Source organism: Bolinopsis microptera, chromosome 7 (genome assembly GCF_026151205.1).
Source record: "Bolinopsis microptera isolate Bmic1 chromosome 7, MBARI_Bmic_1.0, whole genome shotgun sequence".
NCBI lineage: Eukaryota > Metazoa > Ctenophora > Tentaculata > Lobata > Bolinopsidae > Bolinopsis > Bolinopsis microptera.
In genome coordinates, this window is record NC_087078.1 from 3,159,594 (window position 1) to 3,179,936 (window position 20,343).

General features: G+C 38.9%; 3 protein-coding genes across 3 annotated transcripts; all 3 read left to right on the forward strand.

The window, feature by feature from the left end:
- The first annotated feature begins 139 nt into the window (after nucleotides 1–139).
- On the forward strand, nucleotides 140–3,896 carry LOC134817895 (mRNA-capping enzyme-like). The gene is made up of 6 exons (XM_063827263.1): nucleotides 140–377; nucleotides 622–893; nucleotides 1,078–1,206; nucleotides 1,344–1,481; nucleotides 2,013–2,124; nucleotides 2,262–3,896. The coding sequence occupies exons 1-6, from the start codon at nucleotides 145–147 to the stop codon at nucleotides 3,223–3,225; spliced, it is 1,848 nt and encodes a 615-aa protein (XP_063683333.1). The 5' UTR covers nucleotides 140–144; the 3' UTR covers nucleotides 3,226–3,896.
- A 565-nt stretch (nucleotides 3,897–4,461) lies between these two features.
- Nucleotides 4,462–5,184, forward strand: LOC134818148 (histone-lysine N-methyltransferase SETMAR-like). The gene has a single exon (XM_063827581.1). The coding sequence runs from the start codon at nucleotides 4,462–4,464 to the stop codon at nucleotides 5,182–5,184; it is 723 nt and encodes a 240-aa protein (XP_063683651.1).
- LOC134817828 (116 kDa U5 small nuclear ribonucleoprotein component-like) lies at nucleotides 5,077–11,788 on the forward strand. The gene is made up of 14 exons (XM_063827167.1): nucleotides 5,077–5,727; nucleotides 5,835–5,942; nucleotides 6,155–6,299; nucleotides 6,662–6,822; nucleotides 7,183–7,321; nucleotides 7,488–7,644; nucleotides 7,768–8,427; nucleotides 8,534–9,027; nucleotides 9,254–9,408; nucleotides 9,709–9,819; nucleotides 9,928–10,062; nucleotides 10,253–10,429; nucleotides 10,643–10,784; nucleotides 11,171–11,788. Exons 1-14 carry the CDS (start codon nucleotides 5,530–5,532, stop codon nucleotides 11,263–11,265), a joined length of 2,877 nt encoding a protein of 958 aa, XP_063683237.1. The 5' UTR covers nucleotides 5,077–5,529; the 3' UTR covers nucleotides 11,266–11,788.
- Nucleotides 11,789–20,343: the final 8,555 nt, after the last annotated feature.

Here is a 20,343-nt window from a genome sequence, read left to right on the forward strand (position 1 = left end):
AAGTTTTCTAAAACTTTAAAAAGTAAAACATGAATATAAAAATAATTCACATTATTTTAAAAATGCAATCAAATATATGACGTGTTGTTCATTATATTTCAAAGAAGACAACTGAAATTTAATTCACAATACAAACTTAAGCCAATGAATCTGGGAAAAAGAAAGTCAAGTGGCCAGAATGACCCCCCTCCCCGCTGGCTGCACTGTCCCCGGAAAGGAGCCGTCATGCCTCTCCCTGCCAAGTTCCTACCTCTCAAGACACCTCTAGACTCCACTTTTAATGACTCCGTACCTGAGGAATGCAGGTTCAGTCCTGGAATGTTAGTGGACGGGGTGGATAACTTGGGGTTAATCATAGATCTTACCAAGACGGACCGGTGAGGAATCTTAGATAACAAGATACACTCACAGAACTTCAATCAATCTCTTCAGTTCTACACTTCCATCATATCCATAAATTCATACCCATGAATTCATTTATTCGTTTCTTTTAATAATATAATCATACCTATGAATTCATTTATTTATTCATTTAATCAATCATTTCCACGAATTTATCCAGTATTCATTCCCGTGACTATTTTATCGACTTTCATTTTTAATGAAAAAATTGCTCCCCAGATTTTACGATAAGACTCTGTTTGAGGAGGAGGGAGTAGAACACGTAAAGATAAAATGTGCTGGGTTCGGGTCCGCGCCCAACAAGGAGCAAGTCAATAAGTTCGTCAGTATTTGCAAGATGTTTTGGACTAAAAACCCGCTCAAAGTAATCGGTGTTCACTGTACACATGGTTTCAACAGAACCGGATACATGATAATATCTTACCTGGTCCGAGAACAGAGTGTCAGTGTGGAAGCTGCTTTCCAACTCTTCAAAGCTTCCAGGGAACCTGGTAAGTTTACTTAATTATTTAATTACTTAATTATTTAGTTTACTAATAAACGTTTTGGAAAGTTCTCATGGTAATGGGTATATTAATTGGGTTTAACAGTGGTGTTACGGTGGTGTTCGGACCGCTTTACTAAACTTACTGATACACCTTAAAGTTATCTTTAACTAGCTCTTGATACTGTTAGGAATCTACAAACCAGACTACATTGACGAGTTGGCCACGAGTTTTGGGGAGGGAAGTGAGACCATGTTAACTCCTGATCTTCCTCCCTGGTGCTCTGAATCTGATGATACTGATCCAGATAACCCTGGAGGTACAGTCTTGACATCCGTACTTTTATATTTTAAATACATTCACACGATGAAATTAAGTTTGATTCAACACTTATTTTTAGACTCCCTTATTTAAGAAGTATGGTTGGTGGTGCCTGAATTAACTGTAATCCATCAGAAGGTTCAGATGACAGGAAGAGAAGGCGGTTTGATGACGGGACTGGAGTGAAATTTATGGCGGGAGTATCTGACTCCATTAAACCAGTTCCAGGTCACATCTTGAAGGAGCTTCAACAGAAGTGTTGCCATCTAGCAGGTAATAAAGTCAGACGGTTCATTCATCAGACAAATCTTTAAATTTGAATGTTTGCAGTGTGTTTGATGTTGGATAAAGTAGGATAAACTTAGATTGAAAATTGTTCTTTTATTCAAATTTCTGATTGTTTCTGAATAGACTCAGTGAAGACAGATTCTAATGGAAATAAATAGCTGAATAACGTATCGACATTTCTACGTCGTACTCATATTCTGAAATAGTGTTTTTTTTTTAACTATTTACGGTTGATAACTATTTTACAGTTATATATTTTGTTTGAAATAAATTTCGTCGTCAAATTTTTAATGTGAATATTGATCGTTATAATTGAATTAATACTATTTCAGAATATGAGTATGACGTAGAAATGTCGATACGTTATTCAGCTATTTATTTCCATTAGAATCTGTCTTCACTGAGTCTATTCAGAAACAATCAGAAATTTGAATAAAAGAACTATCAAATCATGAGACTCAAAAACACTACACGAATCCACCAAATTAGATTGAAAAGTAAAGGTAAACTATTTAGGTAAGAGAGGTTTGGGTTTTGCGGGATCACAGCCCGTGTCATTGGACCACCGGAACAGAACTCTTCTGCAGCACATGCCTTACAACGTTAGTTGGAAAGCAGACGGTTTCAGGTTTGTGAAAATAATTAAAACTTGATTCGAAGTATCCAGTGTCTAGTTTAAATAGGTTTGATTTGGAATGAATGAATGGCGAGAAAGAAGGATTTTAGATGGCATTTTAGTTTCATTTATAAATTCCATATTTTCAGGTATTTGATGTTAATATTAGGAGATAATCAGATCTACATGGTGGACAGAGATAACAACATTTTCAAAATACCTGCAATTAAATTCCTCTTCAATCGCGATCTCCACGCGCACATAGCAGACGGTTCCAAACCCCTGACCCACCTAACTGAGACACTTATAGACGGGGAAATGGTGCTGGACAAGGACGGAGCCCATACCATTCCTCGTTTTCTTATCTATGACATTGTCACGCTAAATGGTAAATATGTGGGAGATCAAAATCATGATGTGCGACTAAGAATGATTCAGAAGGAATTGGTAGAGCCGAGGAGGTTGGCTATTTCTAAGAATCTGATTGACAGAAATGCCGAACCGTTCGGTATAAGGAACAAAGACTTCTGGCCGCTGAATGCATCAAAACTGAAATGGCTGCTTGATAAGTTCATGCCCACTTTATCACATGGGAATGATGGAGTAATTTTAACTCCAGTTATGAAACCATACACTGTAGGAACCACTCACGAACTGTTAAAATGGAAACCGGGAAACCTCAACTCAGTCGATTTTTTGTTACATGTAGAGGAAAACAAGCCCAGACCTGGCGAACTGAAAGAAAAAGTTGGGAAACTCTTTGTAGGTGGGTTAGACCAGCCGTACGCGGTTGTGCGTGCCACCAAGAAAATCAGAGACTTACACCGGCGCATTGTGGAGTGCGTGTGGCGAAATAACACGTGGGATGTTATAAGGGTTAGAGAAGATAAATCCTATCCGAACAGTTACCAAACAGCTGTAAATGTAGTGGAGAGCATCAAACACCCCATCACTCAGGATGGTCTCCTCCACTTTATAGATAAGAGTGGGTGGAGGCTGCCTTCAGCTCCTCCTCCTAACATCCCGCCTCCTGTTCTTAATGGGGATCAGAAGTTAATGCCTCCTCCACCTGTGGGGATGCCGACGTTGAAGAAAAAACCGGCTAACATATAGAGGAGTACGGGGCATTGTTAAATCTTATAGTCTGAGTGGGGGTGCAGTTAGTCAGGGTTCTTGGTCTGTTTTGTCGCCCTTTGTCGCTTTGACACATCTTTCAACTCGACAGTAGAATTACTTTTTGAAATCAATTTTTACCCAAATTACTCATAGATGACAGCAAATTGTGCAGCGTTATTTTTAAGACTTACCAAGATTATCTAACATGCTCAATTAACACTGTCACCCAAAAACACTGTAAATTAAGTTGTTTAGACTAAAAATTATTTTTTGAAAATTTAATCTTTAATATCTATCTGGGCCCATTCGAATGCTTGGTAAACCTTGATTAGACTCATTAAGGAGCCACCTCTTTTTTAGTAAAGACAGTCTATTACCTCCTGTTAGATTGTGGAAATTTTGTAATCTGTTGATACACAGTTAAGGATTGTATCACTGAAACTACATAACATACCTCAATCTGTTCCTCCTTGCCCTTGAAGAAGTCCTGTTTGTAACTTTGCAACTTCTATAACTTGAACACAGGGTCAATTATCGAAACATGATGATTTTTCAATTTATGTCATGTGTTATTCATTCAATTTACATGAAGGTTTTATGAAATATGATATTGAATATCAATGCTATTGTATTGTACATTTATGAAATTATATAAGTTTAATGTCTTCTAGACTGTTTTTTCTTGCTTGTAAAGGCAGAAGAGTCAAAGCAAGTGTGATATTCCAGTTCGTATTTTCTGTGCATTTTACAAATACCAAATCATGTATTTTATCATTGTGAACTTTGGGCTTTGTTTTAAACCAGATGATGTTTAACCTTGTATGATTTAGGATTATAGGTTTTCCTAACATCGTTCAGATATGGCAATTCTATTTTACATTTATACTTTATACTAATGCGAATAACTTTCTATAGGTACTGATGATGTTCAGTAAAAGTGCCATACCTCCAAAGTTAAAGTAGTGATGTGAAGTACTGTGGATGTAACCAAGATACTGCGGTTTTTAACCCTGTTGTTGCTTTAGAAGCTTATTAACTACCCCTGACTTTGACGGGAAACCGCCTATTTTCAAAGTATCGAGGCAGTCACTATGTTAGGCGTAAGGCGTCATTGTCTGTAGCGCGCACAACTATTACTAAATCTAAAACATCACATTTTACCACTTGACCCGCGCACGCGCGGGTTTTACTACGAAGCGTGGATGTTGTAAACAATTTCTCTCCAGGACAAGCATGATAACATGGATAAGGACAGATTACGATGATACAACAAATAACAAGCCCCCATTTGAGTACCTTTCAACTTCAATAACGAGCGAACAATTGCACTCCAAGTCCAAGGATTGCAGTACAAGCCCGCCCGACAATCTAGAGTGTGCCCGTTGCGACTGTGAAGGGCTCTGTGGGGACATGTGCGGTCACACTATTGATATGGACGACGCTGACCCTATCTATCTGTGTAATAAGTATTGTTCGTGTTCTTCAGACTGTGCAAATAGGTTGTCAAGAACTGATGTTACGTCTGTTGTGTGTCACCATGGCGACAAGGGATGGTGCCTGAAATCTCGACATGACATCCCTCCTGCGACTTACATCGGCGACTATACCGGGCTTATTATTAGTTCAACTCAAGCGGCAGCTGTTCACTCGCAATCTCTAACCAATTATATCCTCACCATTCGAGAAGAGTCCTGTACAGGGAGCCTGACAACACACATAGACGCTACATCACATGGCTCCCAGCTCAGATTCATGAACCATAGTTGTGAGCCCAATGTGGGCGTGGTTCCTATGAGAGATAACACGGTGTCTCCACGTGCTACATGCTGGACTATTAGGGAGGTAAAGGGGGGAGAAGAGTTGTGTATCAGCTACGGAACAGGACCTCTTGGAGAGATCAAGTGTTTGTGTGAGACTGCCGCGTGTAGAGGCTTCTTACCTCTGGAGTCATTCTAGCCTAGTGTAGAGGCTTCTTACCTCTGCAGTCATTCTAGCCGTATAAGAAGAGTATTGGGAAGAAATTAATCGTATCCTCAGATTTCCAGGAGCAAACAAAGCTTTGTCCTTATCAATATAATATTAAAATGTGTTGAAGCAACCGAATGAATAATGAATCTATTAGCTTCTTTTTGCTTCTATGCCATATTTTTTGGTTAACTAATTTAAAGAATGTATCTTGTGCTGTAGAATATAAACTTGATATTTGGGTGCTATTTACTGTGTTTTACTGACTCCTACACAATTGTTCGTCCTCGCTTAAAATATCTTTATCTAATCTTTACACAATCTGTTTCAATAGATATGGATGGGGAGTTATACGATGAGTTTGGTAACTACATAGGACCTGAGATAGATTCTGAGAGTGATGAGAGCAGTGTGGAAGAGGAGAACCAGGACCAGGAGGAGGAACTAGAGGAAGAAGAGGAACAGAGTCAGGCCATAGTGCTGCATGAGGATAAGCAGTATTACCCCTCCGCTCTGCAAGTCTATGGAGAAGAGGTCAGTTAATAAAACTAACAGATTTACAATTGTAACGGATAAGTTCGCTGATGTGTTGCACCAAGGGTTTTATGTAGGAGTGTAGGTGACATTACATTTCCTGACAGGTAGAAACAATGGTGCAAGAGGAGGACACCCAGCCGCTCACCCAGCCCATAATAGAGCCTATCAAGGAGAAGAAGTTTGTACATTTCGAACAGGACCTCCCAGAAACAGTGAGTATTACCTGGGTTAATTCAGTTTTATTGGGTTCAGTCTTAAATCGGTGATATTCAGTTGTGAGTTACTAAAGTTTAAATTCAAATTGAGGTGGGGTAGGATATCCAGTTCTAATTTTTTATCTGTGTTATTTAAATACTTTATTCGCGTAGGAAGGGTTCTTAAAATCTTTAAGTTGAGATATCCTCATTATTCACCGCTCTTCCAGACATACAGTATAGAGTATCTAGCCGATCTGATGGACGTGCCGGAGTTGATTAGGAATGTGGCGTTTGTTGGACAGCTACATCACGGCAAAACCCTCTTCACTGACATGCTCCTGGAACAAACTCACCCCAACATTAAACCTCCTCGTGAGTCTGTCTGTCTGTCTGTCTGTCTGTCTGTCTGTCTGTCTGTCTGTCTGTCTGTCTGTCTGTCTGTCTGTCTGTCTGTCTGTCTGTCTGTCCTGTCTGTCTGTCGTCTGTCTGTCTGTCTGTCTGTCTGTCCTGTCTGTCCGTCTGTCCTGTCTGTCTGTCTGTCTGTCTGTCTGTCTGTCTACTGTATGTATGTATTATGTATGTATGTATGTATGTATGTATGTATGTATGTATGTATGTATGTATGTATGTATGTATGTATGTATGTAATATGTATGTATGTAATATGTATGTATGTATGTATGTATGTATGTATGATGTATGTATGTTCTATTACTCAACACTATACCTCGCAGCCGCTAAAGATCTCCGCTACACGGACACACTACACACGGAGCAAGAGCGTGGTGTCAGCACCAAGTCCTCACCGCTCACTTTGGCGCTCCCTGACGGCAGAAACAAGACATTCCTTGTTAACCTCCTCGATACTCCCGGTCACGTTAACTTTAGCGACGAGGTGAGAGCTAGTTGCCATAGTAACATTTTCAGTTACCATAGTAACATTTCCAGTTACCATAGTAACATTTCCAGTTACCATAGTAACATTTCCAGTTACCATAGTAACATTTCCAGTTACCATAGTAACATTTCCAGTTACCACTGCATCGGTTCACTTCTAGTAACCATCGTCACAATACTGCTGCTTAACATTCACAATGGTCTTTTGATCTTTCACCTTCCATGAAATGTGCAGGTATTTCGCATAGGGAGGGTCGAACACAGCATTTGTGGAACTACCCTTAAAAATAATATCCCTTCCTCTTTTTCCAAAAGGTTCCATGTCCTAGCTGTGATAGTTGAACCAGCATATTTCCAGGTGGTTGCAGGAATACAGATGTGTGATGGAATAGTACTCTTTGTGGACGCGGCTGAGGGTGTCATGCTCAACACTGAGAGAATACTTAAACACGCTCTACAGCAGAAGATGGCTATCACTGTAGTTATTAACAAGATAGGTAAGAATTAATATTGGGAGCATCATCCCTTCTGATCATTGTAGAAATTCTAAATCCGTTCTGGGGATAGTCAACAGGACATTTAAACATAATATCAAACTGACCGAAAATGAAACGGGACAGTGGCTGATAATGGAGTGTAATACTGTTAACTGTATTCTAACAGACAGGTTAATAATGGAGTTGAAGATCCCACCAGCAGACTGTTACCTAAAATTGAGACAGCTGGTAGACGAGCTCAACGCGCTAGTCACCATGTTCGGTAGCGACCTTGTTCTCTCCCCGCTCCTGGGAAATATTTGTTTCGCTTCCGCTCGATATAGGTACGTTTTTATTCAGCTATGTAAATTCCTCTGTAGAAATGTCAGTTTTTTGGCAAGCCACACTTTTTTTCAAGCGCTCATCAGTTTTAAATTCTACAAATCTGATAGCAAATGTATTTACAGGTTCTGTTTCACACTCCGCTCCTTTGCGGATCTGTATGCGGCTCATTACGGAGGATTCCCTGCTGCTCAGCTTGCAGCTAGACTGTGGGGCGATATCTACTTCAACCAAGAAAAGAGAACTTTCTCCAAAAAAGGAGCTCCAGGCGCAGACAGAACATTTGTAGAGTTTATTTTAGAGCCCCTCTATAAACTGATAGCTCAGACTGTTGGGGATGTGGACACTTCTCTAGCTGACACTTTATCAAACCTGGACATATTCATCAGTAAAACGGAACTGAAAGACAATATTCCGTCCCTTTTGCGGAACGTTTGCAGAAAGTTCTTTGGTCTAGCAACAGGTTTTGTGGACATGATCACGGAACACATTCCATCGCCGGCAGCTAACGGACTAAACAAGGCCAACACGCTGTACACTGGTGACAGGAAGTCTCCGGTGGTAGAGGACATGATCCAGTGTAACCCTGAGGGACCCCTTCTCTGCCAGGTCACCAAGATGTATCCTTCTCAGGATGCCACAGTCTTCCACGCTCTGACCAGGGTTTACAGTGGCACTCTGTACTCAGGCCAGGAGGTGAGAGTGTTGGGTGAGAGCTTCACGTTAGAAGACGAGGAAGACAGCAGAGTGCACACGGTCTCCCGGCTCTGGATACACAATTCTAGGTTATTTAAAACATTTCATCAGAAAGTTGTTAGATATTCTCTTAAGTTGCAGGTTTTAAATATTGAAATTATTGTTATTATTTATATTAAATATAAACGTTGCCAGGTACCAAGTAGAGATAAACCAAGCCTCAGCTGGATCGTGGGTATTAGTGGAGGGTATCGCTAGCAGCATCAGTAAAACTGCCACCCTAGTGAGCCCTGAAGCACAGGGAGTCTACATCCTCCGTCCTCTCAAGTTCAACACTAAAGCTGTGATAAAGATAGCTGTGGAACCCGTCAACCCATCTGAGCTACCAAAAATGCTGGAGGGTCTGAGGAAAGCGAACAAAAGTTATCCGCTACTGCAAACTAAAGTGGAGGAGTCCGGCGAACATGTGGTCCTGGGAACAGGAGAACTTTACATGGATTGTGTGATGCACGACCTGCGCTCCCTCTACAGTGAGATTGAGATAAAGGTGTCGGACCCCGTGGTGTCGTTTTGCGAGACTGTGGTGGAGACGTCATCACTGAAATGTTTTGCTGAGACTCCCAACAGACGCAACAAGATCACCATGATCAGTGAGCCTTTGGAGAAGGGCCTGGCAGAAGATATTGAAGGTAAGACTATCAACAATTATGGCAATGGTTAAGATAATGGGACACCATTATTAATAATCAAAGTTTAAAGTAAAATAAATAATCATGATGAGGTCCTCCTATTATCACGTGACTTGGTTACCATGATAACTATCATGTGACTTGGTATCACCATGGCTACTGTCTATCACCATGGCTTCTTACCAAGTAGAGTTATCAGATCCACACTAAAATGGCTACTGACCAGGTGGTGTGGTTAAGATGGGATGGAGTAAGAAGCGTATCGGAGAGTTCTTCCAGACGAAGTACGAGTGGGACGTATTAGCAGCTAGAAGTATCTGGGCCTTCGGTCCTGACGCTCGAGGACCTAACATTCTAGTGGATGATACGCTTCCTTCAGAGGTAAATTGTCATTATATTTAAGTTTCGGAGCTCCTGAATATATCATAAAGCAGCGATTCTCCAGTAATCTAATTTCGAGTATGTCAATTGTGTCTCATTTACGCAATCCATAATTAACTAACTAGTATCGTTAAGTGGAGAGAAATTCCTTCAAAACTGTGAACTGTGAAGTTTATGTTCAGAAAAATTTATGTTTGAAAATGTACTAGTACCGGTAGTACATTTTGGAGATTTTCCATTTTGCGATCGTTCTCCGGTATTTTGACTTCCAGTACCTCAATTGAAAGTTATAATTTACAGGTAGACAAGTCGCTGTTGGGAACGGTCAAGGACTCAATAGTACAAGGTTTCCAGTGGGGCAGCAGAGAGGGACCCCTTTGTGACGAGCCCATCAGAAACGTAAAGTTCAAGGTAAAACCCCCGACTTGAAACCCCTGTTTGTCCTCTGAAACTAATGTATACTCCCCAAACCCCTGAACCTCATCTGACCCCTATATAACCCCCTATTTACTACCTCAGATGCTGGACGCTGTGGTGGCCCCGGAGATGCAGCACAGAGGAGGTGGTCAGATCATCCCAACTGCTCGGAGAGTTGCGTACAGTGCTCTGCTCATGGCTACTCCCCGTCTCATGGAACCGTACAACTTCGTAGAGGTAAGTTATACCGTAGGAACAGGACGTTTGGGGTAGGTTTTACCGCATAGCAGGAAATGTTTAATTTATAGCCGGTCTTGAACATGTTCCTTCCTGATCTCCGCGCACCTTCAGTAAAACAGTATGAAATTTTTTTGTAAACTGAAAAATTATAATACCGCTACAAAAGTAAACCCGTCTGGTGTGCCAGGTAGTTGCACCAGGAGACTGCGTCTCAGCAGTGTACACTGTGTTGGGAAGAAGGCGTGGTCACGTGACTCAGGACGCCCCTCTCGCTGGAATGCCGCTCTACATCGTTAAAGCCTTTATCCCTGCTATTGATAGTTTCGGATTCGAAACTGATCTCCGGACACACACCCAGGGACAGGTATTTACATTATTACAAGATATATAATACGTAAACATTTCTTTGTACAGTTTGTTTGGTAATTTTCCGAATCCCTCAAGTTAAACTTACAGGCAAATTATCTGTTATTTTCCAAATGTAAAAAAGTAAAAGTTTGAACTTCGATTTTGTCTCCAATCATTCCCAGCTTCCTAAGTTGCCTTACGATTGTAACGATGTAAACCCCCTCTTCAGGCGTTCGCCCTGTCAGTATTTCACCATTGGCAAATCGTACCCGGGGATCCTCTTGACAGGAGCATCGTGATCAGACCCTTGGAGCCCCAGCCCGCTCCACATCTCGCTCGGGAATTCATGTTGAAAACTAGGAGGAGAAAAGGTAAGATATTACTGCTAGAGTACTGAGTGTCGCCCAGTTGAAGAATTTCTAACTTTAGGTTGTCCGTTATCTCTCCCTAATTGTGGTTATATTATATTAGCTCGTATTATTTGCCCATTTTTCTCCTTTTGCACTTGGGGCCCTATGTAATTGCTCGACTTTTCATAAGGTCTCTCGAGGCCTTTTGTTTGGTTATTTGAGTGTATTGGTGTCCCCTGATTGTTATCATCGCTGTACACTTGTCAAGGCATTTCTTGGTTTCTCTAGTCCATTTTTAGAAATTCTATTCAACATTGATATTGTAATAAATTCTGATGATAATAATTGAAAGATTTCAATAAAAAATATGTGCTATTATAATAAAGATTAACAAGTAACTTTTACAGGACTGAGTGAAGATGTGAACATTAACAAGTTCTTCGACGATCCTATGTTGTTGGAGTTAGCTCGACAAGATGTAATGTTCGATTATCCTATGTAGGCACAGCAACCAGACTTTTCTGATCGCCATGGTTACCTGGATACTATTATATGATGATATCATTTAAATATGTGAAGCTTTTAAGTCCAGGACCTTGCTTTTCTTCAGACGTAGAACTTCAGAACTGGGCCTAGAGTCCCTCACGCTCAGTCAATCAGTGCTCACCCTCTGTCAGCTATATATTAGCTGATGTAGCTTTATACAGCAAATAGAGGCTCTCTGCGTAAAGCTAATTAATTATTAATAATAAATACGCTTTATTATTTATAAAATAATTTTATCGGCTCTGCGAGACACCCATATAAATTCATTGGTGTGATCAAGAGATCTTTTTATTAGGATATATTTTCTATTTTTATAGAATATCCACTATCCAGGTTTTAATTGGAAGGGTTTCCTAAACTGGCCTCTATTTCTAGAACAGCCACGTGACCATTTGACTGCTAAATGTTAAGTTACATATTTTATTGTGCCTATAAATTCATTTTATTGTCCTGATGAATTTTATTTATTTTTAAATCAATTTGTATTCTTAGTTATCTTGTTTGGAGGGGGAATTACAGCATGACATAGCGAGTAGCGACCTTGCAACCCAAAATAATCTTACTATATATAAAGCGAGACGATATATATTTATCCGTGCCATTTTACTGACACCACGGCATCAACTTTAATGCGAATTTCCGCAAAAACTGTAAAAGATATACAACTGAAACTTTTTTGACGGGGTCAAATGCTTTAATGGCCTCCAAATCAGCATGAAAAAATAAAAAATAGGCCAAAAAATAGGAGTTTTAGAGCCCAAAATTTGGTACCCTAAGTGGTGTCAAAAAGGCGAATTAAATAGGTGATAATTATTTTAGTCTCTTGAGTCTTTACACAAGGTTATACGGGTTACTACTAGTACTACTAATTGTTACTAATTGCTAATACTACTAATTGCCATGCTAGGTATTTGCTAGTTTTTATAAATCACGGGGGGGATGCAACGTCAATTAATGTCAGTATTCCATAAAAACCCCAAACTGACATTGACATTAATTGACATTAATTGAAATTAATTGACATTAATTGACATTAATTTGTCTTGAAATTTGAGATTATCATTATTCGATAAATATTCAAGATATTCACGTCTATGTAAGTTAGACCGGTTCAAAAAAAAACAAAATGTCCTTGAATAATTATGAGTATGTTCTTATCTGTTGATCCTTAGGTTCAAAGACCACCAACAAAAATTTCAGCTTCAAACTCTTCCATCTTCGGTCCCCACCGGCCACGCCCATATTTTATTGGTTTCTTATACAGGTAAAATATCTAGAATCGGCTTTTTTAGTATGAAGGAGTAATGCTAGCTGTTTAAGATTCGTTATTCAAATATAAATGTCATGAAGGAATTTCGTTTAATGTGGGTTTTAAGTTCTGATGATGTTGAGAACCACGCCCTTGGATGGCCACGCCCATTTAAGAAAATTAAATTTCGGAAAACCGTATTATTTTAGTTTTATTGTTTAATGATCTCAGATCTGCATTTTTTCACATTTCACATTTCCATATGTGATAGTAGTGAATAAATTGATGATATAAACGTTCTAAAGTGCTAAAAATATGGTAGAACTACATAATCTCTGGTCGAAAAATATCGTGTCAATTAATGTCAGTATTCCAAAATTTTGCAAAACTGAAATTGACATTAATTGACATTAATTGACATTAATTGACATTAATTGACATTAATTGACATTAATTGACGTTGCATCCCCCCCCTAAATCACCGGACCGGCTTTGAGAGACAGAAGAATGACAGAATGTTCCAATTTTAGCTAATATGTCTATTTCTCTATCATCTATGAGGAACAACTCTTTTCTACGACAATTTTGTTGTAAAATTATTATTATTATATAATACAATAATTATAACAAAAATAAATCAGTTAATCATAATAATACAATAACAATCAGTTCATACTTAGTTCCTAAAATTTATAAGTTTAATTCGCTGTTAGTATTAGTAAATCTGTAAGATTAAGGACCCCCTTTACTTTTAATGGTTGTTGTTTCTATTCAACTTTTGACGGACAATTTTAGAGAAATCAGATTTAGCGTACAATTTGTATTTTATTAGAAACAAGAAAGGCGATGAACAACAAACAACGATGCTATTAAGTTAAAGTTTTAAAAGATGTCTGACTTAAAAGATAAGTCCTAATTCACGACTCTAAAGCTCTATTTCTGTAGTCCAAACATCAGCCTCCTCATCACACTGATCAACCATGAGGCCAGCCTCAAACATCACGTTCTCTACATCATCACAGCCACCCCATCCAAATTCATCAAAGCAGTCAGCAAACTTCATGTTCATCAAAAGTCCGCATTTAAACTTAAAGTACGATGAAACGTCATTATAGAGCCGACCACTGAACTGGTAAGAATTACTTGACGATGTCAATTCATCGCAGCTCGGCGAGGCCCAGTAGCGCCGCGCATCTCGCCGATCTACTCTACTTCTAGCGTCAGCAAAAAGCAAAATTGAGTGCGCGGCCGGCCCAGTAACGCATCGCGTTAACGGGTGATACTCGTAAAATATTTGTTCCAAATATTAGGACCGTCGACGAGTCCAACTCGGCGCGCGTCTTGTATCACATCGTGACCCCCAGGCCACGGTCGTTTCACTGTATAGTTTCAAGATCAACTTTCAACAATACAGGGGGAGCCGCGCACTCGTGCACGGCGGGTCATACAACGTATGACAACGCGCGTCCTGGTTGGTGATACTCGTAAAATATTTGTTCCAAATATTTCGTCTTACTCTTACTATGGTTGTATTACTACAATGCTAAACTTTATACTATTATGTTATATACTTGTCATTTACCTGAGGACCCCAGGCTATTATGTTCGTTAACATATAAAAATATGTTCCACCATATAAAGATATGTCCGCCATATAAAGATATGTTCCGCCGAATAAAGATTTGGCGGATTAATGACAGGCTGAGCGCGGCCCAGTAAACTTGTCATACGTTGTATGACTCGCCGCGCACGAGAAACCCGTAGAAACTCACTATAGTGAAGCGACAGTGGGGGTCACCGCGTGATACAAGTTATATACTATATAGTTTAGTACTCATTATATATATTACAACACTACACATTTATTAAATTACATTTTATATTGAGTATAAATAATATGTAACGCGATGGAAATATTTTAAGCGGGTAATATTTGTACCACGCGGTGACCCCCACTGTCGCTTCACTATAGAGTTTCTACGATACAGGGGGAGCCGCGCACTCGTGCGCGGCGGGTCATACAACGTATGACAAGGTAATATCCTGTCCAAAACCAGGATACATAACATGGTCATGAAGATTGAAGACGTTGTTGTAACTAGTTGTACGAACAGCATTAATACAATTTAATACTGTATTATTATATTATATTATATATTAAAAATTACATTACCTGAGGACCCTAGGCTATTATGTTCATTCCGAATAGAGATTAGGCGGAATGACAGGCTGAGCGCGGCCCAGTAAAAATTACAAAGCTGGGGGGGGGGGGGGGGGGGGGGGGGGGGGGGGGGGGGGGGGGGGGGGGGGCAACCATATTAAAGTATATTAAAGTATATCCCCGGGTCAAAATTGGAAAAAATCCTACATTTTAATATACTTTAATATACTATACCTACAATTAGAAGATTTATATTCTTCGTTATTAAGATTTACATGATGAACTATATTTTTCACTCAGATTCGCAAGATAAGCCTTTTTTAGGACTAGTACATGAATTTCCATCCAGATTGGTCAAAAATTGGCTGAGCTATGAGCTTAAAAAAATATGCCCATATTTGGGCATACGCTTTTGCCCAAATTCGCTTTTGCACAAATTCGATAAAATTTCAATATTTTTTAATGAGACTAACTCTATGTGAAAGATATAACTCAGTGTTTGTTGAATATAGTGGATACTAAGTAAAAAGACCTCCATGAACAAAATTGGGAAAATTGCACATAATATCTCGGTTCGGAATACTAGCTAAAATGACTTCATTAAAATTGAAATAACTCCATCAGTTTTCAATATTTTTTCAAGAACTTTTTGGAATCGATTAAGAATTGCATTTCAAGCTTATTTTGGGCAACAATTTTTGATGTAGGCCTCCAAGGAGATAGGGATATATTAAAGTATATTGTAGGTATATTAAAGTGGAAAAATCCTACATTTTAATACACTTTAATATGGTTGGCCCCCCCCCCCCCCCCCCAAGCTAAAGCCTCATCACACTTCTACTTCCAATCTTCTACTTTGTGTTTTATACTTTGTAGTTGTTTTATACTCTCATTGACATGTACTCTATTTCTGAACCAGAAATAGTAAAGAAAAAACTCTGGCTACCTAATTTTGTTTCCGTTTTATTTTAAAGTTTAAATTTTGAGTTTCCTTTCGGATAAGTTCAGAATTTATCGTTTTATGTAGACTGATTCTTCCTGTTCTAACGATAAACCGGATCAGACAATACTGTTGTCTGTTATTTCAAAGTGTTTACTACTCTGTTGATAACATTATTCAGACGATAACGCGATTATTCATTCTCATTGCACCTGCAGAATGTGCAAATTGCAATATTCGATTTCAGGTGTAATTGTATCTGTGATAACACTAAATATCACCAATCACTGCTCTGTCATGATCAGAAAACTTTAGTTATTTAGTTATTTTTAAATCTATGACATTATAGTTATACACAATCAGGATCTAAAAACGTTAAAAATATTCATAACGGCCTCAAGATAATGGAGATTAAAAATTTATAGTTAGATGATTTGTCGTGGTAATTACACACGGGGTGTTTTGATATATATTTTATGGTATATATGAAATATGATACCTAGCTTAACGAACACTTAAATTGATTTATATCACCATCTGGGACACAGGAATTTGTAATCGAGATCATGTATAAGAAAGAGATGTGGGATGTGAGCCAGTATAATAGTGTCTGGTTTAGTTTTTGGCCCAAAAATCGGATTATTGCGATTTTTAAAATATAAATTTATATATTTTATATATACTCTTATTTGGGCAATAGCCGGGCACTGTCCGAGGAAGTGTGAGACAGTCTCCTCTCCGTCGCCGCATTTAGGACAAGCACTTGTGTCTGGTTTGCGAATGGTGTGTAGGTGTTTGTTGAGGCCACAATGTCCCGTGATGAGGTGCACTGCAGTTCTGTAATTTTGTCTGTTGTTACTGAATGTAGTGTTGAGATTTTTGATGATGTTGATGTTTTTATGTCCAAGTGTCAGTTTAGTGTGTCTGGGACCATCAGTAATCCATGATTCTTGATTAAGTTTTGTGACTTTGTCGTTGATCAGGCGTTTGATGTAAGATTGTGGAATTGGGCAATTCAAAGTGGATTCACTGGTTGTGCCATTTTTGGCCAGCTCGTCTGCTTTTTCATTACCCCACAATCCGATGTGTGCAGCTATCCATCTGATCTCGAAGGTGTTAGTGGATCCGAGTGTATTGAGGGTGTCGTAACAGTCTCTAGTAGTAATGTTGAGAAATATGTTTCTCGCTGAAACAGCTTTTATCATTCGGCTGCAGTATATTATAATGAAGGTTTTTGTCGTGCTCAAATAAAAAGCCTTTGTCAACTCACAAAGTCTTGCTCACAAACTCACACCCATCTAGCTTAGTCTACCACATACACTTCTAGAACCTTCGGGAACCTCTTAGAATCTCCTGGAGTGCAACCGTTACAGATAATTCAGATTAAAATAGTAATGATATTGAGAGTTAGACTCAGCACACAAAATTGATCAGTGCGATTATTCGCTAAGTACTTTAACTTTAAGAATGATCTGAGGGCAAGATTTGTCGATACTATAATCGACTAGAAACCCGCTAGTCGAAAGCTTTGTTCGCGGAAATTTAAAAAATAAGTTTTGTTTTAATTTCTCTTCAGCTTCATCATCTAGCTCTGCAAACTGTAGAAAGCTTAGATTTTATTTGATAATGACGACAGTATTCCTTAATTGATACCTTTTACTGCATCAAAAATTATTAATAATTATAGCGTGAGTGTTAAATTTAATGTGAGCTCTTGGTTTCTGTGTGCTTTGAATATTACCTTCGTCCCTCTTGGTAACCTTAATGCTCCTTTTTAAAACACATAACCTGTAACTAAAAAAGTTATCAGTTACATAATATAATAATATTAAGGTTTGTTGTGTCAATGTTAGGTTGATAATTGTGATGTGTTGGAACTCTGAGATAGGTTAAATCTAATCCATTGTCCCGTTAGGGGGCTATTTATATGGAGAAGAAAGGTCTTCAGACTAAGCTCAAGATAATAATGTATGTGAGTTTATAGTTATCTGTGTGTGTGTGTGTGTGTGTGTGTGTGTGTGAGTGTGTGTGTGTGTGTGTGTGTGTGTGTGTGTGTGTGTGTGTGTGTGTGTGTGTGTGTGTGTGTGTGTGTGTGTGTGTGTGTGTGTGTGTGTGTGTGTGTGTGTGTGTGTGTGTGTGTGTGTGTGTGTGTGTGTGTGTGTGTGTGTGTGTGTGTGTGTGTGTGTGTGTGTGTGTGTGTGTGTGTGTGTGTGTGTGTGTGTGTGTGTGTGTGTGTGTGTGTGTGTGTGTGTGTGTGTGTGTGTGTGTGTGTGTGTGTGTGTGTGTGTGTGTGTGTGTGTGTGTGTGTGTGTGTGTGTGTGTGTGTGTGTGTGTGTGTGTGTGTGTGTGTGTGTGTGTGTGTGTGTGTGTGTGTGTGTGTGTGTGTGTGTGTGTGTGTGTTTAATATTTATATAGAGTAAGATTACAAATACATCAATCATTACTGATCCAGTGGGTTTTGAAAACAGTCACAATACCACATATTATGAGAGTACATACTACATATTCTATACTTAAAGCTCAAAGCGGTGAACCGCTATACCGTACTTGCCGAGACTCTATTGATTTGATGAGGTTGAGATCGAGACGACGAGACAATAGACTCATGGCTAAGCTTACACACGCTCACACACTCTACATCAAGGTCGTCAGTGTTTAATGCAGTGCAGTAGCATCATGTGATTAATAGAATCAGGAATCAGCTTCAAGCTTGTACAGTTTCCATAAATCTGTCATTGGTTTTTAAGGAGCCCGGTACCTACCAAGTACTGAAATTCAAATAAATTATTATTTTATTAAATTATATAATTATGTCTAGCACCCTTTTTTCTTAAATTGTTAGAGGTTTGTCAATAATCTGCTTGTTACATGACCAGATGTTGTAAATAAGTTCTGAGAGGGATCAATATTAGGCTGGTAATTATATCAGAACTTTAAAACGAATAATTAGCGGCGTAGTTCACGGCTTGTAGTTGCTTGTAGTTCACGGCTTGTAGCTGCTTGTAGTTCACGGCTTGTAGCTGCTCGTAGTTCACGGCTTGTAGCTGCTCGTAGTTCACGGCTTGTAGCTGCTCGTAGTTCACGGCTTGTAGCTGCTCGTAGTTCACGGCTTGTAGCTGCTTGTAGTTCACGGCTTGTAGCTGCTCGTAGTTCACGGCTTGTAGATGCTCGTAGTTCACGGCTTGTAGATGCTCGTAGTTCACGGCTTGTATTTCACGGCTTGTAGCTGGTAAAAGTGAGCGACCGATTTCATTCTCGGTATCATTTTGCATTTGAGAACGGTCAATCAAATTAATATCATTTCTTTTTGTTTGGGAAAGAGAGACACTGGCAGCGGTCCACTCTACCCATGATAATGGGTTTTGGTCAAATATAATAGGATAATTATAACAAAAATAAATCAGTTAATGATTATAATAAATAACAATCAGTTCATACTTTGTTCCTTAAATTTATAAGTTTAATTCGCTGTTAGTAAATCTGTAAGAACCCCCTTACTTTTATTTTTAATGGTTGTTGTTTCTATTCAACTTTTGACGGAAAATTTCAGAGAAATCAGATTTAGCATACAATTTGTATTTCATTAGAAAGGCGACGAACAACGATGCTATTTAAAAGTTTTAAAAGATTTCCGACTTAAAAGAATAGTCCTAATTCACGACTCTATATAGAGCTATATAGCTCTATTTCTGTAGTCCAAACATCAGCATCCTCATCACACTAATCAACCATGAGGCCAGCCTCAAACATCACGTCCTTCACATCACGCGGAGTGCACGATCGAGAGAGTTATACTTAATCTTATAGTTATACAACTGCCGTTTTCTGACAAAAGTGCTTAAGTAACATTTTGGAAATTTCGGGTTTTTTGGTCTAACTTTTGTTTTTGGGTCAAGAACTATCCCTGAGGACCATTGGATACATTCGCCGACCCCCCGAAACCCCCTCTTTGGAACCCCCTAAAATGCAAAAAATGGTAATTTTTCTTTTGGAAAACAGGTGCCGTTAATCTAAAAAATGGTGCAATTTCGGGAACTAAAAATGGTGGCATTGTTTTTTACGTCCAAAACTGGCCTAGTGACGCCGTCACTAGGCCAGTTTTGGACGGCAATTTGGTGATCGTGGGTCTTTTGGCCTGGACAAAAACAATTTATTGCACTTAATAAGCATTTTTGTGAAAACGAGCTTGTTTTCTCACAAAAGTGCTTAAGTGCCATTATACTTTTAATTAAATGTTTATTTTTACAATACTTGAGTAGGAACAGTGTGCCTCGTGGACCGTGGCGTGTAAAGCTGTAGGTACTTCGCACGACAATAGCTGGATAACGCAACATTGTTCACACACGTTACGTGTACCTTCTTAGCTTATCAATTACAGTGAATGGGATATTGACTTTGAGTTTGAGTAGGGAATGTTAGGACATGATTGGATCTTGTGATGTAAAGTAAGAATAGCTCATCGCATGTTATACTCAACAAGCTAGTAGTAGTATATTTTTACTACAAGCCTACAGGAAAAATATTTCATCCTTTTATTTTGTGCTCGATAGACTCGGCCTGGGTCAGCTGCCTTATAAAGCGAAACATATCTATTCATTTCTATAGCTCATCTTGATCTTATATACCTCATCTTCACGGTGTTATCAATCTACCTTTTTTTAGTAATACTAATTTGACCAAAACC